General features: G+C 40.9%; 2 protein-coding genes across 7 annotated transcripts in view; one reads left to right on the top strand and one right to left on the bottom strand.

The window, feature by feature from the left end:
• Marcal1 (SWI/SNF-related matrix-associated actin-dependent regulator of chromatin subfamily A-like protein 1) overlaps positions 1–10,867 on the bottom strand; it is a 58,755-nt gene extending 47,888 nt beyond the window's left edge. The window contains exons 1-4 of one of the 6 annotated variants that reach the window (XM_067157976.2): positions 9,987–10,829; positions 9,759–9,910; positions 9,143–9,635; positions 8,151–8,266 (exon numbers count right to left, since the gene is read on the bottom strand). In XM_067157976.2, the coding sequence (XP_067014077.2) occupies positions 8,151–8,266; positions 9,143–9,629 (603 nt within the window). In that variant the 5' untranslated portion in view covers positions 9,630–9,635; positions 9,759–9,910; positions 9,987–10,829. Of the gene's footprint in view, positions 1–8,150; positions 8,267–9,142; positions 9,636–9,758; positions 9,911–9,986; positions 10,830–10,856 lie in introns of those variants that run through there. The other 5 variants (XM_067157977.2, XM_067157979.2, XM_067157980.2 and 2 more) reach the window with 5 other exon arrangements.
• Positions 1–25,153, top strand: part of LOC136885430 (retinal guanylyl cyclase 2) — a 301,136-nt gene that overhangs the window by 60,666 nt on the left and 215,317 nt on the right. The gene's annotated exons all lie outside the window — the stretch shown is intronic.

The raw sequence follows: 25,153 nt of genomic DNA, 5'->3' as shown, positions 1-25,153 counted from the left end.
TTGTGCATTGAAGTCGCCTAGTAAGATTTTGATGTTGTTTGGAGAAATTTTAGATATTATTTATTCTACAGTTTCCCAGGATTTGTCTACCTTTTCGCAGTCTGTTTTACTTTTGAAGAATATGTAGTTCCCGAAATCCATTGTGTTTTCGTCAGGCAGTCTTGTTTCTTGTAGTGCCATTATCTGTTTCTTGTTTTTCCTGCTCGTATGTTTAGTGTTCCGAAAAAGGTTTTGCTGTTTGGGCGAAGCTGGCCAGAGGTCTCAGACTCCTCCTGTTTGCGTGTCACTTCAGACTTCCCAGAATGCGACAGTGTGGTTGTACTGTTCTTGACAGCACCTGCGGTAAAAGTTTGATTTCTAACACGCCTCATGGTACTTGATTATCACTCGAGTTTGTGGTTTATAGCATTTAAAAATCAGAGATTTAGAGTTTTGATTTTCAAATTTAGCATTTTGTAGCAAATTGGTTAAAAATAGGAATAATTTGCTAATCAAAACCAACTTCCAACCTATTAGGTCATGTTACGTACATTTAATACGTGTTGAAGACACCTGTGGGATCCGAGCCCACAACCTTTGAATTCACTATAGAAAATAAGACAAACATCAATATAAGACTGCAAGAATTATTAACGCACACACACGAATATGCCTATTTACAAACTCAATTTCAAAGTGAAAAATACTATTCTGAACGCATCAACACACCTACAAGGAACAGGAACAACATGAGAATTGTTTAAACGGTGTCCTCCTTCATTCGAGACCGCCTATCAGTTACAATTGTCTTGTACTTGCTAAAAAAAACTCTACATCGACACTGTTCGTGGAGGCCCAAATGCAGAGCAGTGCTGCCGAGGCAAAGGAAGGACTGCAAAATATTTTTTTCTTGAAGTCTTTGATTGCAATATCGGCCTATCTGTATCGCTTACATAAAATGTCCCAATTTGTGACTCTCGGCATGCTGTTTGATCGTCACTCCGCTTCTACCCATGGCTACCAGACAATAAAATAAATCGCTACCGTACTTTAAAACAGGAACTACTGGTCAAGAATAACCGACTATGATCAAGGGTCAACACGAAGAGAATGAACGTGTGTGTTTGAAACTGTATTTGCTGTTTGACTGATTGTTCTTTGCAGTGCTCTTTGGCCAGTGAAAGATATTCCATACATTGAGTGATTTAACCCTTTGGCCCACAATTACTTGTGAAAGGAAATATTGCATTGCCTTCGTCACTTTAACATAAATTTGACTAATCACATACATAAGAATACACAGAGCAAAGTGAGCGTTTAGCTCGTCTATAGTAACAGCATGACGAATATAATAACAAGTGTGATGACTCAACCGTTATAGCGTGGTAGTTTGTGGACCCGCCAGTGGGAGCACTGCGAACGACTGTGTCCAACACGTGCTTCAGTAGACCGGCAAACCATGTGTAGGAAAGTGCTGGAGATGTTATTGTGCGAGATATTTCAAGTCAATAAGTTGAATTTTCTTTGCTTTCAGTTCCTAAACTCAGTTCATTGTGTGTTGTGCACTTAAAGCACGTGTGTTATGTGGCTTGATTAAATTAATAGTTCAACATGCCGTACTGTTTTGTGTCTGGCTATAAGTCAGGCTATGGTAGAGTAGTTAATGGTATTAAGATTCTTTTCACCACCGAAGGATATAAATAAATTTGAAAAATGGGCCAGAGCTGTTCCACGAAAGGATACTGTGTTAATGCGTAATAGTAGAATTTGTCAAGTTCATTTCTCTGATTATTTCATAGTAAAATCAGATAATTTTATAATGAATGGTGAAAAAGTGGTTATGTCTCCTGTGAGATGGAAATTACGTCCAGGAGCGGTGTCTCAAATTTTCCCTAATTTTCCAAAATACCTTTCAAGTGTGATTATGTCCTGTGAAACTTCCAACAGGAAAAAGAATCTAGACACCACTAGGAAAAGAAGAAACAAGATTGAAGATGGGAGTGCATCAGCTAATGGAGAATTAAAAGGTCAATGTAATGTTGAACAAAATTTGAGTTATCCTATTGTGCCTTCTGATGCCCAAAAGACCTTTTCATCACCATTCGTTTTAGATTCTAGTCGATACATTTTGAAGTTTTAATTTTAATTTGCATTTTGTTGCACCTCGTACCATTAGGGGCAGATGACCTAGCGGTTATGCCCCTTTAAACAACAATCATCATCTTTCTAATACCTATTTCAGTGTTCGAAGTGAATAAATTTCTTTTCGTAAGAAAGGTCTTCCTTGCTCGTGCTAGACTGCGTGTTATTTTGTCCTTCTGCCATCGTTAGTTATTATTTTACTACCCAAGTAACAATATTCATATACTTCCTTCTAAGTTTATTAAGTGTTCGCCCTGTGCGCATTCTCTACGTGACAATAATCAAAGTACATTTTCAGTTCTCTCCGAAGTAACAGACTACGGATCAAGCAATAATGGAGCGTTTTTAACACGCCCTTCGAAAAGTATATGCGACATTCTTTTCCAAGCCGAGAAAATAATTTGTGAAAAACTGAACTCAAAACTGATGTGGGGCGAAATATTTTTTGATTGTATCAATTCTATAGACAAAATTTCAGTTGATCCTTCAGGAGTTCGCTGTTGTCTTCAACATGTTATGGATATAATCCCCACTTGTTTATCATTATCTGAAGTGCCGATTTTTCTTCAGTATGAAAGAAATTCGGTGATATTTACAATCTCGAACATCCGCCAAATATTCACGCAAGCTTTCGAAAGTCCATTAACCGAAAAACTGAGTTGGTGTTTGTTTTAATATGATGGGAGTTGTGTGTTATTATTGTATATGTACACTCGAGCAACTTGTGCTTGTGATGAAGGTCGTAGATCTTTATTTCCGTGTATGGTATTTTTGCATTGTTCTCTGCCGTGGTATTTTAATTGTAATCTCTCAATTTTTTAATAAAATACAGTGTACATACTTATCAGTTACGGGGTAATACGTTTCCTGTGTCACCATTCCTAAGACCAGCTGATCGGTTATGTAGAGCTACCACACTCTAGCGCTGCCTGGCGGGGCGCGCTTGAACTCGTTGAGTCATCACACTTGGTTCTTATATTCGTCATGGTAACAGGAAAGTAATGTTTTTGTTCGTAAGTATTAGTTTCAAGGGAAGCAGATAAATTAGCAAGAAATATAGAGGCATAGGCATTGGTTTCCTCAGTAACGTGATCCCAGAGCTGTGGGGTTAGAAATTCATTCCCTATGTCCATTTCTTTCGGATTATTTCCCAACCCCCTCCTCACTATAGAGTGAATTTCAGAAACTGGTTTGCATGTTACAGAAACAGGCTTATTGTCAACAAGATCATAATTCCAAGTATCATTTTACTAGAATTTTCACCTGCTCTTCTTGCATTCTGGTTTTGTCACGTAGTTTCAATTGGGACTATCATCTCGGAACTGAAATCAGAATCATTTTCATCACTGTCAGTTGAAGAAGAGGAAGTATTTTCACTCTCCAGAGAATCATTTCTACTCTCAACATCACTACTTTCAAGCCAATTACGAATAACCTCATCCATGCCGCCATGATTGTTTACAACGAGCAGCAAACTGAGGTACTTCAGCTCAGAGTTACTATGTACACAGAGAAAATAGCTTCAGGTATCATCTGACATCAATCGGGTAGGCTGCAAAACAAACAGAATAAATCTCTCTGACCAGCTAACAGCGATAATGAACTTATAAATGTTCCGTGCACCAGGACGGAAGTGTCCGTCAAATTACGTTACCGCCTTACAATCGCAATGGGCGCCATAATAATACATTCTCCTGAAATAAATAACAACATATATCTTATTTTTAAGAAAAATGCATTGTTTTTAAAAAGATATATGTTTATTTCGTATAAAACTGAGCGTTTCGCATCTATTTCGCATAAATTGCATAATTTTGCATTTTCAACCAATTTTGCATTTTATCGCTAATTCAAAATCACTAAAAACCACTCGTACGGGTCATATAAGATGAAGGCACATACACTGACAAAGTTTTGACGCATTTTGCATTTATTGCAAATGCTAAAAATCACAAACTATAATTATCACAAGTTTGGACCTAGGTCCAGTTCTTAGGACTGGAGTAGTGAGTTCCAGAACATGATTTTCCAGCTGCACTTCTGGTGATCAGACGCTGACCACTTTGCTGCTTGCTGCAAGTCAGACGCTAAATGGATCCGAGTTGACTCTTCCATCTTCTCTGCCATTGGGATATGTCCTCTTCTGCCTTTGAGGCGTTGAAAAATTTTCCCTTTACCTCAGTTGATCCACTAATTTGGCTACGCCTTATTCACACCTGTCCTGCACATCTACAGGAACTTCCCCTATCAGCCACTGGGATGCGCCGTGTCAGGGTTGAAGGGCCCCACCCCAGTGTCTCATGCAGGGTTATGCTTAGCTCTTAATTCAGAGCCAAACCCCCACACAAGCTGACCAGGTATTATTATTATTATTATTATTATTATTATTATTATTATTATTCATATAATGTAGTAGATACTGTGTACCTATGTAATTTTGTCAACTAACAGATGTCTAGAAAATATCATATGCCAGGCTTGAAACAGAAGGTCAATGGGACTGTATGCACAAGAGTCACGAATGAGAAAACAATGACTGCTGTCATGCAGAAAGATTGGTATCTAATACTAACATCAGTCATTGAGGAGAACATTATAGCTACGAGAATTGCCCTGATCCCGAAAAAGACAGAAAAGGTATTAGATGGCCAAACACAAGATTTCATAAGCAATTTTGATTTCTTTTAATGTTTACCACTGGCAGGACAAGATGGGTAATCCATCAAGGAGAAATACACTTACATATTTCTTTTGTTTATTTGCAGAGTAATATGATTTGTCATCTGACCACATTTGTCACACAGCTTGAGTTATACACTACATTACGGCATAGTCCTCTCATCCCCCAGCCTATATCTCTCAGCACATACTGAAGATGCAAAGTCAGCTGTGCATACGTGTTTTATCCATATAAATAAAATAGTAACTACTGTGTGTCTGTACATTGACTATTTGTCAAAATTTTCATTCATTTAACCATTTCAGGTGTAATAATGACCATCTGCATATTTTTTTTAGCTTTAGTGTCCAAGTTCTTAGAACTTGAAAATTACTGGACATATTTCTTTTTTTTTTTTTTTGGCTAGTTGTTTTACGTCGCACCGACACAGATAGGTCTTATGGCGACGATGGGACTGGAAAGAACTGGGAGGTGGAAGGAAGCGGCCGTGGCCTTAATTAAGGTACAGCCCCAGTATTTGCCTGGTGTGAAAATGGAAAACCATGGAAAACCATTTTCAGGGCTGCCGACAGTGGGGTTCGAACCTACTATCTCCCGAATACTGGATACCGGCCGCACTTAAGCGACTGCAGCTATCGAGCTCGGTGGACATATTTCTACCAAACTTCTTATTTAGAATCCACCTGTCCTTGGGTAGGTTTTAAAGCCAATATTGTTTCTAAATTCCTGAACCGATTGGGGGTTTATACAGTGGTGGCTCGTGCTGAATTATGTTGGTGCTGCTGCTCTGTGACGCCCAGTCATTGCAATACGTGTAATAGACACATCTAAGTTCTTATTGCATACGGGAAGTGCCAACTGCATCTGTCCTCCAACTCCGCTCCATGTCCTATCGGTGTGAAGTTCCCGAAAAAAGTACAGAAAAAATACAGATGGACGTACATCTCAGTTTATAAGACCCCCAATTTTGAGGGACATCAACGATAAAAATAACTGACTTGTACCAAAAACAACAATTTTTTTTTTTTTTGCTAGGGGCTTTACGTCGCACCGACACAGATAGGTCTTATGGCGACGATGGGATAGGAAAGGCCTAGGAGTTGGAAGGAAGCGGCCGTGGCCTTAATTAAGGTACAGCCCCAGCATTTGCCTGGTGTGAAAATGGGAAACCACGGAAAACCATTTTCAGGGCTGCCGACCGTGGGATTCGAACCCACGATCTCCCGGATGCAAGCTCACAGCCGCGCGCCTCTACGCGCACGGCTAACTCGCCCGGTAAAACAACAATTAAAAAGTTACAAAAAATACACCGTTTCAAAATTTTGATCTAGTATCGACACACTCATATTTACACAGATTCCGAGACCTGCATACATCTTTGCGAGTCTGCTTTCTTAATGGAGGGAGAACATCATCTGAGGGTACTAATGTTCCTGTTTTCTTTTTTGTGACTAACTCGGTAGAATTCACTAACATTATAAAGAAATATTTTCATGATTACTTGTAGGCCTAAGAACTCACTCATTCGGTTCGTACGAGAGGAATGTTTTCGGTCGTTGGATAGAATTATGCTTAAGTCCTGGCCATTTACACAAAAGATAGAGAAATATATATACCGCCAATCATAAAGTACTTTGTTTGAAGACTTAACATGAACAGTCATCATCTTTTATCATGCATTTCTCCTGTATTTATGCTATTTGGGCTTTCTTTCTCCTGAACAGAAGCATCAAAACTATACTGTAGTATCTGAGAATGTTGATATGTAAGAATTTTGAACCATATCAATATCCACACAGTCTTTTAAAAGTTCTCTATTCACACTGATGTGTATAATAGAAGGAGCTGCTGAGATTTCCACAAGCTCGCTCGCTGCAGCGATTCTCTCACAGATGGTGGGGCTGGTTTTACCTCTAGTGGATTATTTACTAAGTCTACACACGCAAGGTGTGCAGTTGATACATAACCTTAGCCACCTATCGGAAGAAAGCTGTAGTTAGGCGTGCTCTCCTGATGTTCTGTCGTTCACAGATCTAACCAGGGTTGCCAGAATACCAGTATCTGTATGGGTATCGATCTCTGGCTCGATATCAACACTCAGTATGAAGGTTGGTATCGCTAATCGCTGTGGTTCTGCAGCTCTGCAGATCGTATTATGGAGCCGCGCCTGGGTTTATATCTAACCAAAACCGTGATTTTGCACTCCCACAGAATATACACAACCACAAGTTAATGCTATTTGCTTTACGTCCCACCGACACACATAGGTCTTATGATGATGATGATGATGGGACAGGAAAGGCATAGGAATGGGAAGGAAGCGGCCATTAAGGTACAGTCCCAGCATTTGCCTGGTGTGAAAATGGGGAAACCACGGAAAGCCATCTTCAGGGCTGCCGACGGTGGGATTCAAACCCACTATCTCCCGGATGCAAACTCACAGCTGCGTGCCCTTAACCGCACGGCCAACTCGCCTGTTCCAAAAGTTAATAGAAATTTACCCGCCGTAATCAGTTTCTAAAACTTTTTTTTCATGTGGATCATTTTAATACGAGGATTCATAAGGGAGATATCATTAATGGACCATTTTTTAGTGTAAGTTCGAGAAGACATTTTGTTTTAAACCTTTGGTTTTGTTTTGTCTGCTTGTCCGTTTGTTGAGTTCTTATAGCTGGAAAACTACTCTTTATATTTCTACAAACTTTATATCTGCCATTGGGTAGGTATTTGGGCAATATTATTTCTAAATCCCAAATTGGTTTGGGGGTTTATAGGAAGTCAAAACAGTGATTTCACACTCCACAAAATATACATGACCAACCTTACTAGAAAACTACCACCCTTAATGGAATTCAATTTCTAAAAATTTTTTCATATGTGCAACTTTTTAATACCGTAGGAGGATAACGAGGGACTGTTTTACAGGCTGCCACGTCATTTAAAGTTGAGTTAAAGGGTTTAACAATAAAGAGCAACCACAGTGCCACTCCCGATTTCAGATGTATCCAAGGAGGAGGGAGAACTCTGCCCATTCTGTCTCCACTTTGTTGTACTTCACGTTACTGCCACGTGCTTTCATAAAAGAATATCAGTTTAACATGCAGTATTAAACATTTGAATACAGGCATGTACCTTCGCAGAAATTCACAAAGGAATTGTGAAATTTATTACCAATTCCCATGCAAAGTCAGGAATAAAATTGCTATTTCCAATAACTCAGAATTACACAGATACACATCCAAAGACCAACAAAATTCCGAACTCTAAAATATTAGTGAGAACCTTGGACAGTCTTAACAAGTCCAGAACTGTACTAAAAACTCTGAACGATGAGATTTGAGCTACTAACCTCAAGAATCATCCGCGGCAGAGGAGAGACTGACACTTCGTCCTTCAAAGACCGCAGAGCGTTCATCACTGCCTTGTGATCTTCTACCAGGAATGTCCATCTCTTCTCTTTAGGATCTGCAACAGGATCAGAAATGACATCATTGAGGGAAGAGAATGAAGCCCCAACGAACATACCACAGCCACTGCCTTTCACAACATGCCATTGCCCGATTGCTGCTGCTCTCAGGCTCCCCAGAAAGTCGGGAATGAGTAGCTGGGTGGGGAATATTTTATCCCCCCTCACTGCATTAACAAGAATATCAGACAGGTAAACGTTAAATGCAATATTGGATTATTTTAGTGTTATTATCACTAACAAGACATAAGAGCGTTCTACTGCTTGTTCATAATCATGTAATACCGGGACGTACCAGTCTGTTGCTGTGGAGTGCCATACGAGTTCGAAACGTCATGCGGAATCGCGTGCTCGCATACGATTCTGCGCTAACCCAGACACCGCTCACAAGACAAGCTAAGTATTTAAACTCTGATGTAATTGATGCAATTATGCTGACAATAATGAAGATTTATCATATAAATAAACAGTTTTGCAGTATTTACATTTTAATTTGGAATACCCAAAGACTCAAACAGGTATTAATATTATGTAACTAGCACATATGTAGGTTATGTTAGCCTATGAAAACTTCACTCACTTGATTAGCCTATCACTTTCTTTGTTTGTAATGTTTGTTACAGTTGTGGTTTCATGGGATGATGTTGATGTCACTTGTCTATTTTTCTTCTTTCTTGTCTTGTGGTGATGAAAAGTAAGTGAAACAGGGCTACCTCCTGTTATGTGGGTCAGAAGAGGAGACTTCTCTGTTGGACCTTATTGCTCATTAAAGGGTTAAGATTGGTGGATTCCAGGACAGTAAGTATCAGAGGAGCAAGCCGCAAGAGAAGCGAGATAACTCTTAATAGCTCAGAATAAATAAAAATATTACTTACCGTACTGAGCACTTTTGATTGTTTTCAGCAGGTTAATCATCTCTTGGTGGTAGCCCACATCAACCATGAACCTCTGGGGAGACACCAGTCTGCAACAGCCTGTCAGCACTTTACGGAACACGGAGTACGATCGCTTTGGTGGCTCCGAACCGTTAAGGTTGAACAATGGCTGATGCTTCTGTTTCACAGCTGAATCACTCGACTGCTGTCCATTAAACTTCCTGGATGACCCTGGATTAGGTTCATCCGAACCAGTGAGGTCGAACAGTGGCTGGCTCTTCTGTTTGGTGGCTACGCTACTCGACTGCTGTGCATTAAACTTCCCAGATGCCCCCTGTGTAGCAGATAGCTTCACATTCTGGCAGATTGGAGGTGCCACTACCTGCTGTAAAAGTGTGCTACCCTTCAGACGCTCAGCCTTCTTCTCCAGAGCTCTCTGCCTGTTGGCCTCAATCCGTTCAAGCTGCTCTTTCGTGAGATTCGACATTCTTAACTACAACAAGATCATGTAAATATTATGGAGCAATAAACTACTTTTAGAGATAACTGTGCACTTCACTAACCACAAGGAATGTTCTACTTTTGAGACCAAATGGTACAAATATCAGTAAATTACCACTGAGCATTCATGGGAGATAGGATACTGTGCGGTTCAGATGATGGGTTGCCAACGTCAGAGAATTAAGAGGAGAGAAGACCATTGACCTGGAGGGGTTAGCACACAAGACCACTAGTGTGAAGCTGCCTTCAGCATCCCCTGAAGCCCTGCTAAAATGTGACAAAAATTAGAAATTAACAAAAAGTAAGGTTATCTGGTGCATAACATGACAAATTTAAGCCGTACCGTTTTATTTTTACGGAATGTGACAGCCCTAAGGCCATACATTATGTGAGCTCTATTGGATAAAATAGAAAACTTATCTTCTTCACAGCTGACCGAGCCGACAATAGACACACGGAAAACAGTCTTTTATCAAATTTACAGCCTCCGTTGTAATTGTTCTATATTAGTAAGAATTCTTCTAGGGGCGGGTTTGTGGATCTGACATCTCATCTACTTTAAGTATCGCCTCAAATTATTATTCTATGCATTTTTACCCGAGATTGCTCAACGGTAGTACCACACGAATATGCTACAGGCTAGCTTCCAACGGGCAAAACTTGAACTGCTCTTGTAACTGATCACAATTCAAGATTTTTCAATGACACTTTCATCCCTTGTTTGACTAGTGTGAAAACATTTGCTTCCTGACCCCTTCCCCCTTCCAACTAAGCATTTTCGGAGAAATGGAAATGATTAAATAAAACACAAGAAACCGTGCATTACCTATGACCCTTGATCACAAATCAAGCAGTCTTCACGTAGATCATGACCGAAATTCCGTAACACGTCACATCATTTTGAGGTTAAATAAAATAACAGGTGTTCCAGTCTTACAGTAAATACGGCAAGCAATAAAATAAACAAACGGCAGGCAGAAAGGTGAAATGGTATTTAAAATATTTTAGACAGTCAACGTCGACGTAAATTCTCCACCGTCAACGAAACCTCGATGTCACCATTTTAAAAAACACGTGCGTCACCTAAACGATGTCAAATCATACCAAATGACAAAGCCCGCTTACCTTAAAACTGCGAGAAACAACTGACGCGACAAAGCTACAGTGGTAACAACATAACATCGCAAATGATAAGAAATAGAAGAAATAGTACATGTTTGAAGACATGGCTTTAAAAATGTTTCCGTATGTATAAGTATGCCCTATGTTAATATAAGTATCTGATTTCATTATAATTATAACTTTCAATTAGTAAGTTTCTTTCGTGATCCTTGCTTTTGGTGAACATGGCGTAGAACCAGAGCCGTCTACATTTTTGTAGGTCCACATTATTAAACACATTTTTTCAGTATCCCTCGAAAGCGTGTGTGTTCTCAGTTCCAGATTAGTTCATCATCTTAAAACAAAAAGCGACGACTACAGGAGAAAATTCCAAGTAACTTCTGAGGTTAAAAAAAAAGTGCAAAATACCCCTACCTGACACCGTCACTTGCACCCTGCCATCACGACGTAGGACATTCGGTCCCGTCATCTCATTTAGGCACGCCGGGCCGCCGCGACCCACGTTGGATGCATTCGTATGTGAACAAGTATCAAGTAAGGATATTTTAGAATAAGGGTACCTCTCGCCCTCTCGTTCGTTCATAAGCAGTGTCTGATTCCTATGGCCACTCAGAATCAGGCTTTCTTATGACATCCCTCGAGAGCGTATTCTCAATAAATTATGCGAACCTCATGGGATTTGAACCCACGAAGTTCGCTTTGGTAGATCAACGCGCTCGCCACTGCGCTAATTTGATCAACTAGCAATACGGAGCTGGATCGCCGTATAGTACAGAACTCACTGGTCGCTCCGTCCAAATGTAGTTTATAAACGTAAAACTCTCTTTAAATTAATTAATTAATTAATTAATTAATTAATTAATTAATTAATTAATTTAATGCAGCCATCTTTTACAACTTCCTTGCCGAATGCTCCCCATGAATTTTGTTTCATGATTTTGCTCACAGATGGCGGGACCAGCGCAGATGATGTTTGCTTCTATGATTATTCTAACAGATGGCAGGACCAGTCAGCGGATAGTTAAGAACGACGCTCATGGAGAGCTCTGTCTCTACCACTTTTATGACTTTCTTTCGTGATGCAAGAAGAAGAAGAACTCCTTAGGTTTGGGGAATACAAGGCCCCTACACTCGAAATCTTAGAGCATTAATACTATGATCGAAGCTCGAAATGAACGGCCTACAGGAGTACCGAAGAGGACGACGTCGTGTAGCATTTAGTACTCGGTCAAACTCGCACTAACGTTGAAAACGAATACTTATTTTCAGAATATATATATATATATAACATACAACACGCCACCGTACGAATCAACATGGACGATTTTATCATCATTAAGTTATCTGAGGGTTAACCAGTAGGCTTTTATCACAATCATTGGTATTATTATAGTGAAAATTACTATTCTGATAAAAAGTGATGGTCCTACACACAATCGTAATTAGTGACACTTTCTTCCTCTGTACAGTCAATAAATTTAGTTGTCTCAGGGATTTAACAAGATATTTAGGCTACAGATGTGTGTAATATGGAGTCCGCCTCTGTGGTGTAGTGGTTCGTGTGATTAGCTGCCACCCCACAAGGCCCGGCTCTGCCACAAAATTTGAAAAGTGGTACGAGGGTTGGAACGGTGTCCACTAAGCCTCGGGAGGTCAATTGAGTACAGGTGGGTTCGATTCCCACCTCAGCCATCCTGGAAGTGGTTTTCCGTGGTTTCCCACTTCTCCTCCAGGCAAATGCCGGGATGGTACCTAACTTAAGGCCACGGCCGCTTCCTTCCCATCTTCCCATCCCCCTGCCCTTGTTCAGCATAGCAGGTGAGGCCGCCTGGGCGACCAAGAGGCTGAAGCTCCAGGACACTGCCCTTGAGGCGGTAGAGACAGATATTTGAAAGTGAAACATGGTACAAAATGTTTTGTTGACTTCTTTGATTCAAGAACAACTCTACCTTGTCGTAATTTTTTGTGTTACAGAAAGAACGTAGGATACATACATCTGAGCTTTGGAAACATAAGTCTGATTGATGAAACTATTCCTGTCATCTTAAATTTCATTATCATCACCAGATACAACTAACTTACAATATCCACACTTAAATTTTATTAGAACAGTAACAGTCTATATAGAATAATACACGAAGTACACTTTCATTCAAGTTATCAAGATATAGTACCATACTTGAAGTACTTATTTGATTATTATTTGGTTGAAGGAGCTATACCAAATGAATGGAGAGTTGCTATAGTAGCCCTGTGTATAAAGGAAAGGGTGATAGACATAAAGCTGACAATTACAGGTCAGTAAGTTTGACATGCGTTGCATGTAAGCTTGGGGAAGGCATTCTTTCTGATTATATTAGACATGTTCGCGAAATTAATAATTGGTTCGACAGAAGGCAGTTCAGTTTTACGAAAGGTTGTTCCACGGAACCTCAACTTGTAAGATTCCAGCAAGATATAGCAGATATCTTGGATTCAGGAGGTCAAATGGACTCCATCGCGATTGACCTGTCTAAAGCATTTGATAGGGTGGATCAGGGGAGGCTACTGGCAAAATTGAGTGAAATTAGACTAGACAAAAGAGTGACTGAGTGGGTGGCTATATTTCTAGAAAACAGATCTCAGAGAATTAGAGTAGGCGAAGCTTTATCTGACCCTGTAATAATTAAGAGGGGAATCCTCAAGGCAGTATTATTGGATCTTTATGTTTATTCATATTGTATATATATGTATGTATGTATATACGTGATATGAGTAAAGAAGTGGAATCAGAGATAAGGCTTTTTGGAGATCAGAGTAATAAATAAGTTAGAGGATTGTGAGCAACTGCAACGTGACCTCGATAATGTTGTGAGATGGACAGTAGACAATGGTATGTTGATAAACGGGGTTAAAAGTCAGGTTGTGAGTTTCACAAATAGGAAAAGTCCTCTCAATTTTAATTACTGCGTTGATGGGGTGAAAGTTTTTTGTTTTTGCTATTGGCTTTACGTCGCACCGACACAGATATGTCCTATGGCGACGAGAAAGTTCCTTTTGGGGACCATTATAAGTATCTAGGTGTTAATATCGGAAAGATCTTCATTGGGGTAATCACATAAATGGGATTGTAAATAAAGCGTACAGATCTCTGCACATGGTTATGGGGGTATTTAGGGGTTGTAGTAAGGATGTAAAGGAGAGGGCATATAAGTCTCTGGTAAGACCCCAACTAGAGTATGGTTCCAGTGTATGGGACCCTCGCCAGGATTACCTGATTCAAGAACTGGAAGAAATCGAAAGGAAATCAGCTCGATTTGTTCTGGGTGATTTCCAACAAAAGAGTAGCGTTACAAAAATGTTGCAAAGTTTGGGCTGGGAAGACTTCGGAGAAAGGAGACGAGCTGCTCGACTAAGTGGTATGTTCCGAGCTGTCAGCGGAGAGATGGCGTGGAATGACATTAGTAGACGAATAAGTTTGAGTGGCGTCTGTAAAAGTAGGAAAAATCACATATGAAGATAAAGTTGGAATTCAAGAGGACAAACTGGGGCAAATATTCATTCATAGGAAGGGGAGTTAGGGATTGGAATAACTTAGCAAGGGAGATGTTCAATAAATTTCTAATGTCACTGAAATCATTTAGGAAAAGGCTAGGAAAACAACAGATAGGGAATCTGCCACCTGGGCGACTGCCCTAAATGCAGATCAGTAGTGATTGATTGATTGATTGATTGATTGATTGATTGATTGATTGATTGATTGATTGATTGATCGATCGATCGATTGATTGATTGATTGATTGATTGATTGATTGATTGATTGATTGATTGATTGATTGATTGATTGATTGATTGATTGATTGATTGATTGATTGGTCTATGTCATCATCACCAACAACATTGAGAGCCTGTGGATACAAAACATCTGACACACGTTTTCAGAAACCCTGTATGTATCCTCTCCAGATTCCTGTCGGAAGCAAACGTTCTTATCTAACCTTAACATCCTTGTATGTGGATCCGGTCTTGTTCAATATTATAGAAAGTCGCCGTGCAGCATCACACTAGCATGAAGTTATTTTAGTCTTATGTATTCCTGTCTTACACCCACTTCACAGTTTCACCTATACTTTTAACCATGGTATCGCCTCATCAAGACACCCCCTCCCCCCTCCAGCCTCCTAACTTCCAAATCTCTCAGTCGAAGTTTTTTTTTTCCTACGTCTTATCTCCTATCCTCAAAACTGGGCGGAAAGCGAAAGCTAAGTCAAAGAAACAAAATAAGAAGAAATAGAAGAACAAGAAATTGGACAGAAAAGTTGTTCGTATTATTATTATTATTATTATTATTATTATTATTATTATTATTATTATTATTATTAATATTATTACCCTCCAGCGTCGGTTTTCCCTCGGACTCAGCGAGGGATCCCACCTCTACCGCCTCAAGGGCAAGATTTTGAGGTATGGGGATAAAACTGGGAATGAGGACCAGTACCTCGCCCAGGCGGCCTCACCTGCTATTCTGAACAGGGGCCTTATAAAGGGATGGGAAGATTGGCAGGGACAGGCAACGAATAGGGAACGAAGCGGCTGTGGCCTTAAGTTAGGTAGCATTTGCCTCGAGGAGAAGTGGGAAACCAAGGAAAACCACTTCGAGGAGGGTTGAGGTGGGAATCGAACCTACCTCTACTCAGTTGACCTCCCGAGGCTGAGTGGACCCCGTTCCAGCTCTCGTACTACTTTTCAAATTTCGTGGCAGAGCCAGGAATCGAACCCGGGCCTCTGGGGCTAACCATTACACCACAGAGGCGGACATTATTATTATTATTATTATTATTATTATTATTATTATTATTATTATTATTATTATTATTATTATTATTATTATTATTATTATTATTATTATTATACCTTTACTGGCAGGGCATGTTGTTTACCGTGCATTATGTCTTCTGGTATGGGCTAGAGCAATTTTGTTACTTTCATTGATCTATCTCTGTCTTATCCTTGACTTTGACAATATGAAAGTGACTGAGGTATGAGCGATGCCAGTAATGCAGACAGTCCCTGCTATGAATGGTATGAAAATGTTGCTCATAGAGTCGGTTGGTGCATGCATTTCAGTGTGCTTGGCAGGCTGATATGTAATAGGAACTTCTGGCACGGTGAGGAAAGCAACGGGAAACTACCTCGCTCCTCATTTCCCCAGTGCGCCTCTTTAGTAACACCTAGGCCATCTATGACAGCTGATAGCGGAGCTGTTGAGGATCCAACCAGCCTTAAGGCTGAAGACTGAACATATTATTATTATTATTATTATTATTATTATTATTATTATTATTATTATTATTATTATTATTAAAATAGATAGCTATTTGATTATTGTTATTGAGATCACAGCTCACTTTACCCTTACGTTCGTGGTGGTGATTACTGTTTTAAGACGAAGTACACTATATAACACTAATCAGAGAGAGAAAATGGAAGGGATCCGACACTTCGGAAAATGAATGACTCCCTAGGCCTCGGGAACCTAATAGCGTCGGAGTCGGAAAAGAACAAGGGTTGGACAAGGAAGGTCGGATAAGAAGGAGCCTGGCATAAGTACGTGGAAACAATGCCAGGACTAAGCTTAGGACCCTGTGGTCACCAACCTACGCTCCCAAGTTCAGAGTCCCTGGGACTATTGCACCTATGTACGCAGTAAATATAATATACTCTACATCTATGTCAAACTTTTATGATATATCCTCGCAAAGAACGAATTCACTTTGTATTTCAGTAAATAAGCATTTAAAATTTCACTCAATTAAGAATCAAATATTCTCTTCATTTAATTTTCTCTGGTTTCCTGAATGTAGTGAAACCATTTCAAGAAGTTAATGAAAAATACGGAGATATAGCCTACATGGTACCGCCCGTGTTGCATACTACCTTATCCTATGCTAACCTAATACGGAGATATAGCCTACATGGTATCGTCCGTGTTGCATACTACCTTATCCTATGCTAACCTAATACGGAGATATAGCCTACATGGTACCGCCCGTGTTGCATACTACCTTATCCTATGCTAACCTAATACGGAGATATAGCCTACATGGTACCGCCTATGTTGCATACTACCTTATCCTATGCTAACCTAATACGGAGATATAGCCTACATGGTACCGTCCGTGTTGCATACTACCTTATCCTATGCTAACCTAATACGGAGATATAACCTACATCGTACCGTCCGTGTTGCATACTACCTTATCCTATGCTAACCTAATACGGAGATATAGCCTACATGGTACCGCCCGTGTTGCATACTACCTTATCCTATGCTAACCTAATACGGAGATATAGCCTACATGGTACCGCCTATGTTGCATTCTACCTTATCCTATGCTAACCTAATACGGAGATATAGCCTACATGGTACCGCCCGTGTTGCATACTACCTTATCCTATGCTAACCTAATACGGAGATATAGCCTACATGGTACCGCCTATGTTGCATACTACCTTATCCTATGCTAACCTAATACGGAGATATAGCCTACATGGTACCGCCTATGTTGCATTCTACCTTATCCTATGCTAACCTAATACGGAGATATAGCCTACATCGTACCGTCCGTGTTGCATACTACCTTATCCTATGCTAACCTAATACGGAGATATAGCCTACATGGTACCGCCCGTGTTGCATACTACCTTATCCTATGCTAACCTAATACGGAGATATAGCCTACATGGTACCGCCTATGTTGCATTCTACCTTATCCTATGCTAACCTAATACGGAGATATAGCCTACATCGTACCGTCCGTGTTGCATACTACCTTATCCTATGCTAACCTAATACGGAGATATAGCCTACATGGTACCGCCCGTGTTGCATACTACCTTATCCTATGCTAACCTAATACGGAGATATAGCCTACATGGTACCGCCTATGTTGCATTCTACCTTATCCTATGCTAACCTAATACGGAGATATAGCCTACATCGTACCGTCCGTGTTGCATTCTACCTTATCCTATGCTAACCTAATACGGAGATATAGCCTACATGGTACCGCCCGTGTTGCATACTACCTTATCCTATGCTAACCTAATACGGAGATATAGCCTACATCGTACCGTCCGTGTTGCATACTACCTTATCCTATGCTAACCTAATATGGAGATATAGCCTACATGGTACCGCCCGTGTTGCATACTACCTTATCCTATGCTAACCTAATACGGAGATATAGCCTACATGGTACCGCCCGTGTTGCATACTACCTTATCCTATGCTAACCTAATACGGAGATATAGCCTACATGGTACCGCCTATGTTGCATTCTACCTTATCCTATGCTAACCTAATACGGAGATATAGCCTACATGGTACCGCCCGTGTTGCATACTACCTTATCCTATGCTAACCTAATACGGAGATATAGCCTACATGGTACCGCCTATGTTGCATACTACCTTATCCTATGCTAACCTAATACGGAGATATAGCCTACATGGTACCGCCTATGTTGCATTCTACCTTATCCTATGCTAACCTAATACGGAGATATAGCCTACATCGTACCGTCCGTGTTGCATACTACCTTATCCTATGCTAACCTAATACGGAGATATAGCCTACATGGTACCGCCCGTGTTGCATACTACCTTATCCTATGCTAACCTAATACGGAGATATAGCCTACATGGTACCGTCCGTGTTGCATACTACCTTATCCTATGCTAACCTAATACGGAGATATAGCCTACATGGTACCGCCTATGTTGCATACTACCTTATCCTATGCTAACCTAATACGGAGATATAGCCTACATGGTACCGCCCGTGTTGCATACTACCTTATCCTATGCTAACCTAATACGGAGATATAGCCTACATGGTACCGCCCGTGTTGCATACTACCTTATCCTATGCTAACCTAATACGGAGATATAGCCTACATGGTACCGCCTATGTTGCATACTACCTTATCCTATGCTAACCTAATACGGAGATATAGCCTACATGGTACCGTCCGTGTTGCATACTACCTTATCCTATGCTAACCTAATACGGAGATATAGCCTACATGGTACCGTCCGTGTTGCATACTACCTTATCCTATGCTAACCTAATACGGAGATATAGCCTACATCGTACCGTCCGTGTTGCATACTACCTTATCCTATGCTAACCTAATACGGAGATATAGCCTACATGGTACCGCCTATGTTGCATTCTACCTTATCCTATGCTAACCTAATACGGAGATATAGCCTACATGGTACCGCCCGTGTTGCATACTACCTTATCCTATGCTAACCTAATACGGAGATATAGCCTACATGGTACCGCCTATGTTGCATACTACCTTATCCTATGCTAACCTAATACGGAGATATAGCCTACATGGTACCGCCTATGTTGCATTCTACCTTATCCTATGCTAACCTAATACGGAGATATAGCCTACATCGTACCGTCCGTGTTGCATACTACCTTATCCTATGCTAACCTAATACGGAGATATAGCCTACATGGTACCGCCCGTGTTGCATACTACCTTATCCTATGCTAACCTAATACGGAGATATAGCCTACATCGTACCGTCCGTGTTGCATACTACCTTATCCTATGCTAACCTAATACGGAGATATAGCCTACATGGTACCGCCTATGTTGCATACTACCTTATCCTATGCTAACCTAATACGGAGATATAGCCTACATGGTACCGCCCGTGTTGCATACTACCTTATCCTATGCTAACCTAATACGGAGATATAGCCTACATGGTACCGCCCGTGTTGCATACTACCTTATCCTATGCTAACCTAATACGGAGATATAGCCTACATGGTACCGCCTATGTTGCATACTACCTTATCCTATGCTAACCTAATACGGAGATATAGCCTACATGGTACCGTCCGTGTTGCATACTACCTTATCCTATGCTAACCTAATACGGAGATATAGCCTACATCGTACCGTCCGTGTTGCATACTACCTTATCCTATGCTAACCTAATACGGAGATATAGCCTACATGGTACCGCCCGTGTTGCATACTACCTTATCCTATGCTAACCTAATACGGAGATATAGCCTACATCGTACCGTCCGTGTTGCATACTACCTTATCCTATGCTAACCTAATACGGAGATATAGCCTACATGGTACCGCCTATGTTGCATACTACCTTATCCTATGCTAACCTAATACGGAGATATAGCCTACATGGTACCGCCTATGTTGCATTCTACCTTATCCTATGCTAACCTAATACGGAGATATAGCCTACATCGTACCGTCCGTGTTGCATACTACCTTATCCTATGCTAACCTAATACGGAGATATAACCTACATGGTACCGCCCGTGTTGCATACTACCTTATCCTATGCTAACCTAATACGGAGATATAGCCTACATGGTACCGCCTATGTTGCATTCTACCTTATCCTATGCTAACCTAATACGGAGATATAGCCTACATCGTACCGTCCGTGTTGCATTCTACCTTATCCTATGCTAACCTAATACGGAGATATAGCCTACATGGTACCGCCCGTGTTGCATACTACCTTATCCTATGCTAACCTAATACGGAGATATAGCCTACATCGTACCGTCCGTGTTGCATACTACCTTATCCTATGCTAACCTAATACGGAGATATAGCCTACATGGTACCGCCCGTGTTGCATACTACCTTATTCTATGCTAACCTAATACGGAGATATAGCCTACATCGTACCGTCCGTGTTGCATACTACCTTATCCTATGCTAACCTAATACGGAGATATAGCCTACATGGTACCGCCTATGTTGCATACTACCTTATCCTATGCTAACCTAATACGGAGATATAGCCTACATGGTACCGCCCGTGTTGCATACTACCTTATCCTATGCTAACCTAATACGGAGATATAGCCTACATGGTACCGCCTATGTTGCATACTACCTTATCCTATGCTAACCTAATACGGAGATATAGCCTACATCGTACCGCCCGTGTTGCATACTACCTTATCCTATGCTAATCTAATACGGAGATATAGCCTACATGGTACCGCCTATGTTGCATTCTACCTTATCCTATGCTAACCTAATACGGAGATATAGCCTACATCGTACCGTCCGTGTTGCATACTACCTTATCCTATGCTAACCTAATACGGAGATATAGCCTACATGGTACCGCCTATGTTGCATACTACCTTATCCTATGCTAACCTAATACGGAGATATAGCCTACATGGTATCGTCCGTGTTGCATACTACCTTATCCTATGCTAACCTAATACGGAGATATAGCCTACATCGTACCGTCCGTGTTGCATTCTACCTTATCCTATGCTAACCTAATACGGAGATATAGCCTACATGGTACCGCCTATGTTGCATACTACCTTATCCTATGCTAACCTAATACGGAGATATAGCCTACATGGTACCGCCTATGTTGCATACTACCTTATCCTATGCTAATCTAATACGGAGATATAGCCTACATGGTACCGCCTATGTTGCATTCTACCTTATCCTATGCTAACCTAATACGGAGATATAGCCTACATCGTACCGTCCGTGTTGCATACTACCTTATCCTATGCTAACCTAATACGGAGATATAGCCTACATGGTACCGCCTATGTTGCATACTACCTTATCCTATGCTAACCTAATACGGAGATATAGCCTACATGGTATCGTCCGTGTTGCATACTACCTTATCCTATGCTAACCTAATACGGAGATATAGCCTACATCGTACCGTCCGTGTTGCATTCTACCTTATCCTATGCTAACCTAATACGGAGATATAGCCTACATGGTACCGCCTATGTTGCATACTACCTTATCCTATGCTAACCTAATACGGAGATATAGCCTACATGGTACCGCCTATGTTGCATACTACCTTATCCTATGCTAACCTAATACGGAGATATAGCCTACATGGTACCGCCTATGTTGCATACTACCTTATCCTATGCTAACCTAATACGGAGATATAGCCTACATGGTACCGCCTATGTTGCATACTACCTTATCCTATGCTAACCTAATACGGAGATATAGCCTACATGGTACCGCCCGTGTTGCATACTACCTTATCCTATGCTAACCTAATACGGAGATATAGCCTACATCGTACCGCCTATGTTGCATACTACCTTATCCTATGCTAACCTAATACGGAGATATAGCCTACATGGTACCGCCTATGTTGCATACTACCTTATCCTATGCTAACCTAATACGGAGATATAGCCTACATGGTACCGCCCGTGTTGCATACTACCTTATCCTATGCTAACCTAATACGGAGATATAGCCTACATGGTATCGTCCGTGTTGCATACTACCTTATCCTATGCTAACCTAATACGGAGATATAGCCTACATGGTACCGCCCGTGTTGCATACTACCTTATCCTATGCTAACCTAATACGGAGATATAGCCTACATGGTATCGTCCGTGTTGCATACTACCTTATCCTATGCTAACCTAATACGGAGATATAGCCTACATGGTACCGCCTATGTTGCATACTACCTTATCCTATGCTAACCTAATACGGAGATATAGCCTACATGGTACCGCCTATGTTGCATACTACCTTATCCTATGCTAACCTAATACGGAGATATAGCCTACATGGTACCGCCCGTGTTGCATACTACCTTATCCTATGCTAACCTAATACGGAGATATAGCCTACATCGTACCGTCCGTGTTGCATACTACCTTATCCTATGCTAACCTAATACGGAGATATAGCCTACATGGTATCGTCCGTGTTGCATACTACCTTATCCTATGCTAACCTAATACGGAGATATAGCCTACATCGTACCGTCCGTGTTGCATACTACCTTATCCTATGCTAACCTAATACGGAGATATAGCCTACATGGTACCGCCCGTGTTGCATACTACCTTATCCTATGCTAACCTAATACGGAGATATAGCCTACATGGTACCGCCTATGTTGCATACTACCTTATCCTATGCTAACCTAATACGGAGATATAGCCTACATGGTACCGCCCGTGTTGCATACTACCTTATCCTATGCTAACCTAATACGGAGATATAGCCTACATGGTACCGCCCGTGTTGCATACTACCTTATCCTATGCTAACCTAATACACCCTCCAAAGCATTCTTTCCCTTTACAACTATATTCATATCTGTCTATGCCACCCCCAGAGGCTCCGCCACGAAATTTAGAAGGTGGTACAAGGGATGGAACGGGGTCCACTCAGCCTTGGAAGGTCAGTCAGTACATGGGGGTTCAATTCCCACCTCAACCACACTCGAAGTAGTTTTCCGTGGTTTCCCAATTCTCCTCCTGACAAATGCCGGGGTGGTACCTAACTTAAGGCCACGGCACATCCTTCCCTCCTTTTGCCTGTCCCTTCCAATCTTCCCTCCCCGACAAGGCCCCTGCTCAGCATAGCAGTGAGGCCGCCCGGTGAAAGTACTGGTCCTTCTCCCCGTAACTTATTTATTACTCTATACAGTACACATCATCAGAAAAGGCCTCATCTGTGATTTATTTATATCATTTATATATATATAAGAAAACATAAAGCTTCAATAATATTGCCTTGCTGTACCCCCCCCCCCCCTCCTATTCATTACAGAATCAGATAATGCTTCACCTACTCTAATTCTCTCTTTCTATTTTCTACACATTTAGCCCAATTCGAACACTAATACCCTCACCTTCGACAGTAGTCTCCCATTATCTACCCCGTCGAAGGCTTTCAATAGGTCATTACCGACACTGTCCTTTCCATTAATAATAATAATAATAATAATAATAATAATAATAATAATAATAATAATAATAATAATAATAATACATACATACATACATACATACATACATACATACATACATACATACATACATCATTATAGACCGTTATGCCTTTCAGCATTCAGTCTGCAAGCCTCTGAGAATTTACTAAATATCACCACTATCCTCTATTTCCAGCCAGTGCTGTGGCCTCATTTTGATGATTATGCTTGCTGTTTTAAGGGGCCTAACGTCGAAAGTCATCGGCCCCTGGCCTCATTTTGTATTTTCTTATCTTTACATCGTTAGAAACTGAGTCTAACCATCGTCGTCTTAGTCTACCTCTACTTCTCTTACTCTCCATAACAGAGTCCATTATTCTCCTAGGTAAACTATCCTCCTCCATTCGCCTCACATGACCCCACCACCGAAGCCGGTTTATGCGTACAGCTTCATCCATCGAGTTCATTCCTAACTTAGCCTTTATCTCCTCGATCCGAGTACCCTCCTGCCATTGTTCCCACCTGTTTGTAACATCAATCATTCTCGCTACTTTCATGTCTGTTACTTCTATCTTATGAATAAGATATCCTGAGTCTACCCAGCTTTCGCTCCCGTAAAGCAAAGTTGGTCTGAAAACAGACCGATGTAAAGATAGTTTCGTCTGGGAGCTGACTTCCTTCTTACAGAATACTGCTGATCGCAACTGCGAGCTCACTGCATTAGCTTTACTACACCTTGATTCAATCCCACTTACTATATTACCAGCCTGGGAGAACACACAACCTAAATCCGTGGTTTCCCATTTTCATACCAGGCACCTTAATTAAGGCCACGGCCGCTTCCTTCCCACTCCTAGCCCCTTCCTGGCCCATCGTCGCCATAAGACCTATCTGTGTCAGTGCGATGTAAAACAACTAGCAAAAAGAAAAAAAATGAAATGATCTACCTGTTGCAGCTTAGAAAGTTGTATTTGATAATACACTTTAATAATTATGACGGTATAGGCCCCCTGCATGTCAATAACCTGGTCCGGTACAGTGATCTGCTGGTAAACTTCTTGGGAGGTTAACTATCTGTGGGTGTACTACTGGCCCCTTGTATATTCGAGATAGCTGGACGTAGACACCAATATATGAGATAGTCTACATTGATTTTCAGCAATTTCTCGCTTTTGACTGAGGAAAGTCAGGTTGTGAGTTTCACAAATAGGAAAAGTCCTCGCAGTTTTAATTACTGTGTTGATGGGGTGAAAGTTCCTTTTGGGGATCATGTAAGTATCTAGGTGTTAATATAAGGAAAGATCTTCATTGGGGTAATCATATAAATGGGATTGCAATTAAAGGGTACCGATCTCTGCACATGGTTATGAGGGTGTTTAGGGGTTGTAGTAAGGATGTAAAAGGGGGGGCATATAATTCTCTGGTAAGACCCCAGCTAGAGTATGGTTCCAGTGTATGGGACCCTAACCAGGATTACATGATTCAGAAACTGGAAAAAATCCAAAGAAAAGCGGCTCGATTTGTTCTGGGCGATTTCCGACAAAAGAGTAGCGTTACAAAAATGTTGCAAAGTTTGGGCTCGGA

The sequence above is a fragment of the Anabrus simplex genome, chromosome 14 (genome assembly GCF_040414725.1).
Source record: "Anabrus simplex isolate iqAnaSimp1 chromosome 14, ASM4041472v1, whole genome shotgun sequence".
Classification (NCBI taxonomy): Eukaryota; Metazoa; Arthropoda; class Insecta; order Orthoptera; family Tettigoniidae; genus Anabrus; species Anabrus simplex.
The sequence above is the reverse complement of the archived record's forward strand: the minus strand, read 5'-3'. Positions and strand labels throughout refer to the sequence as shown.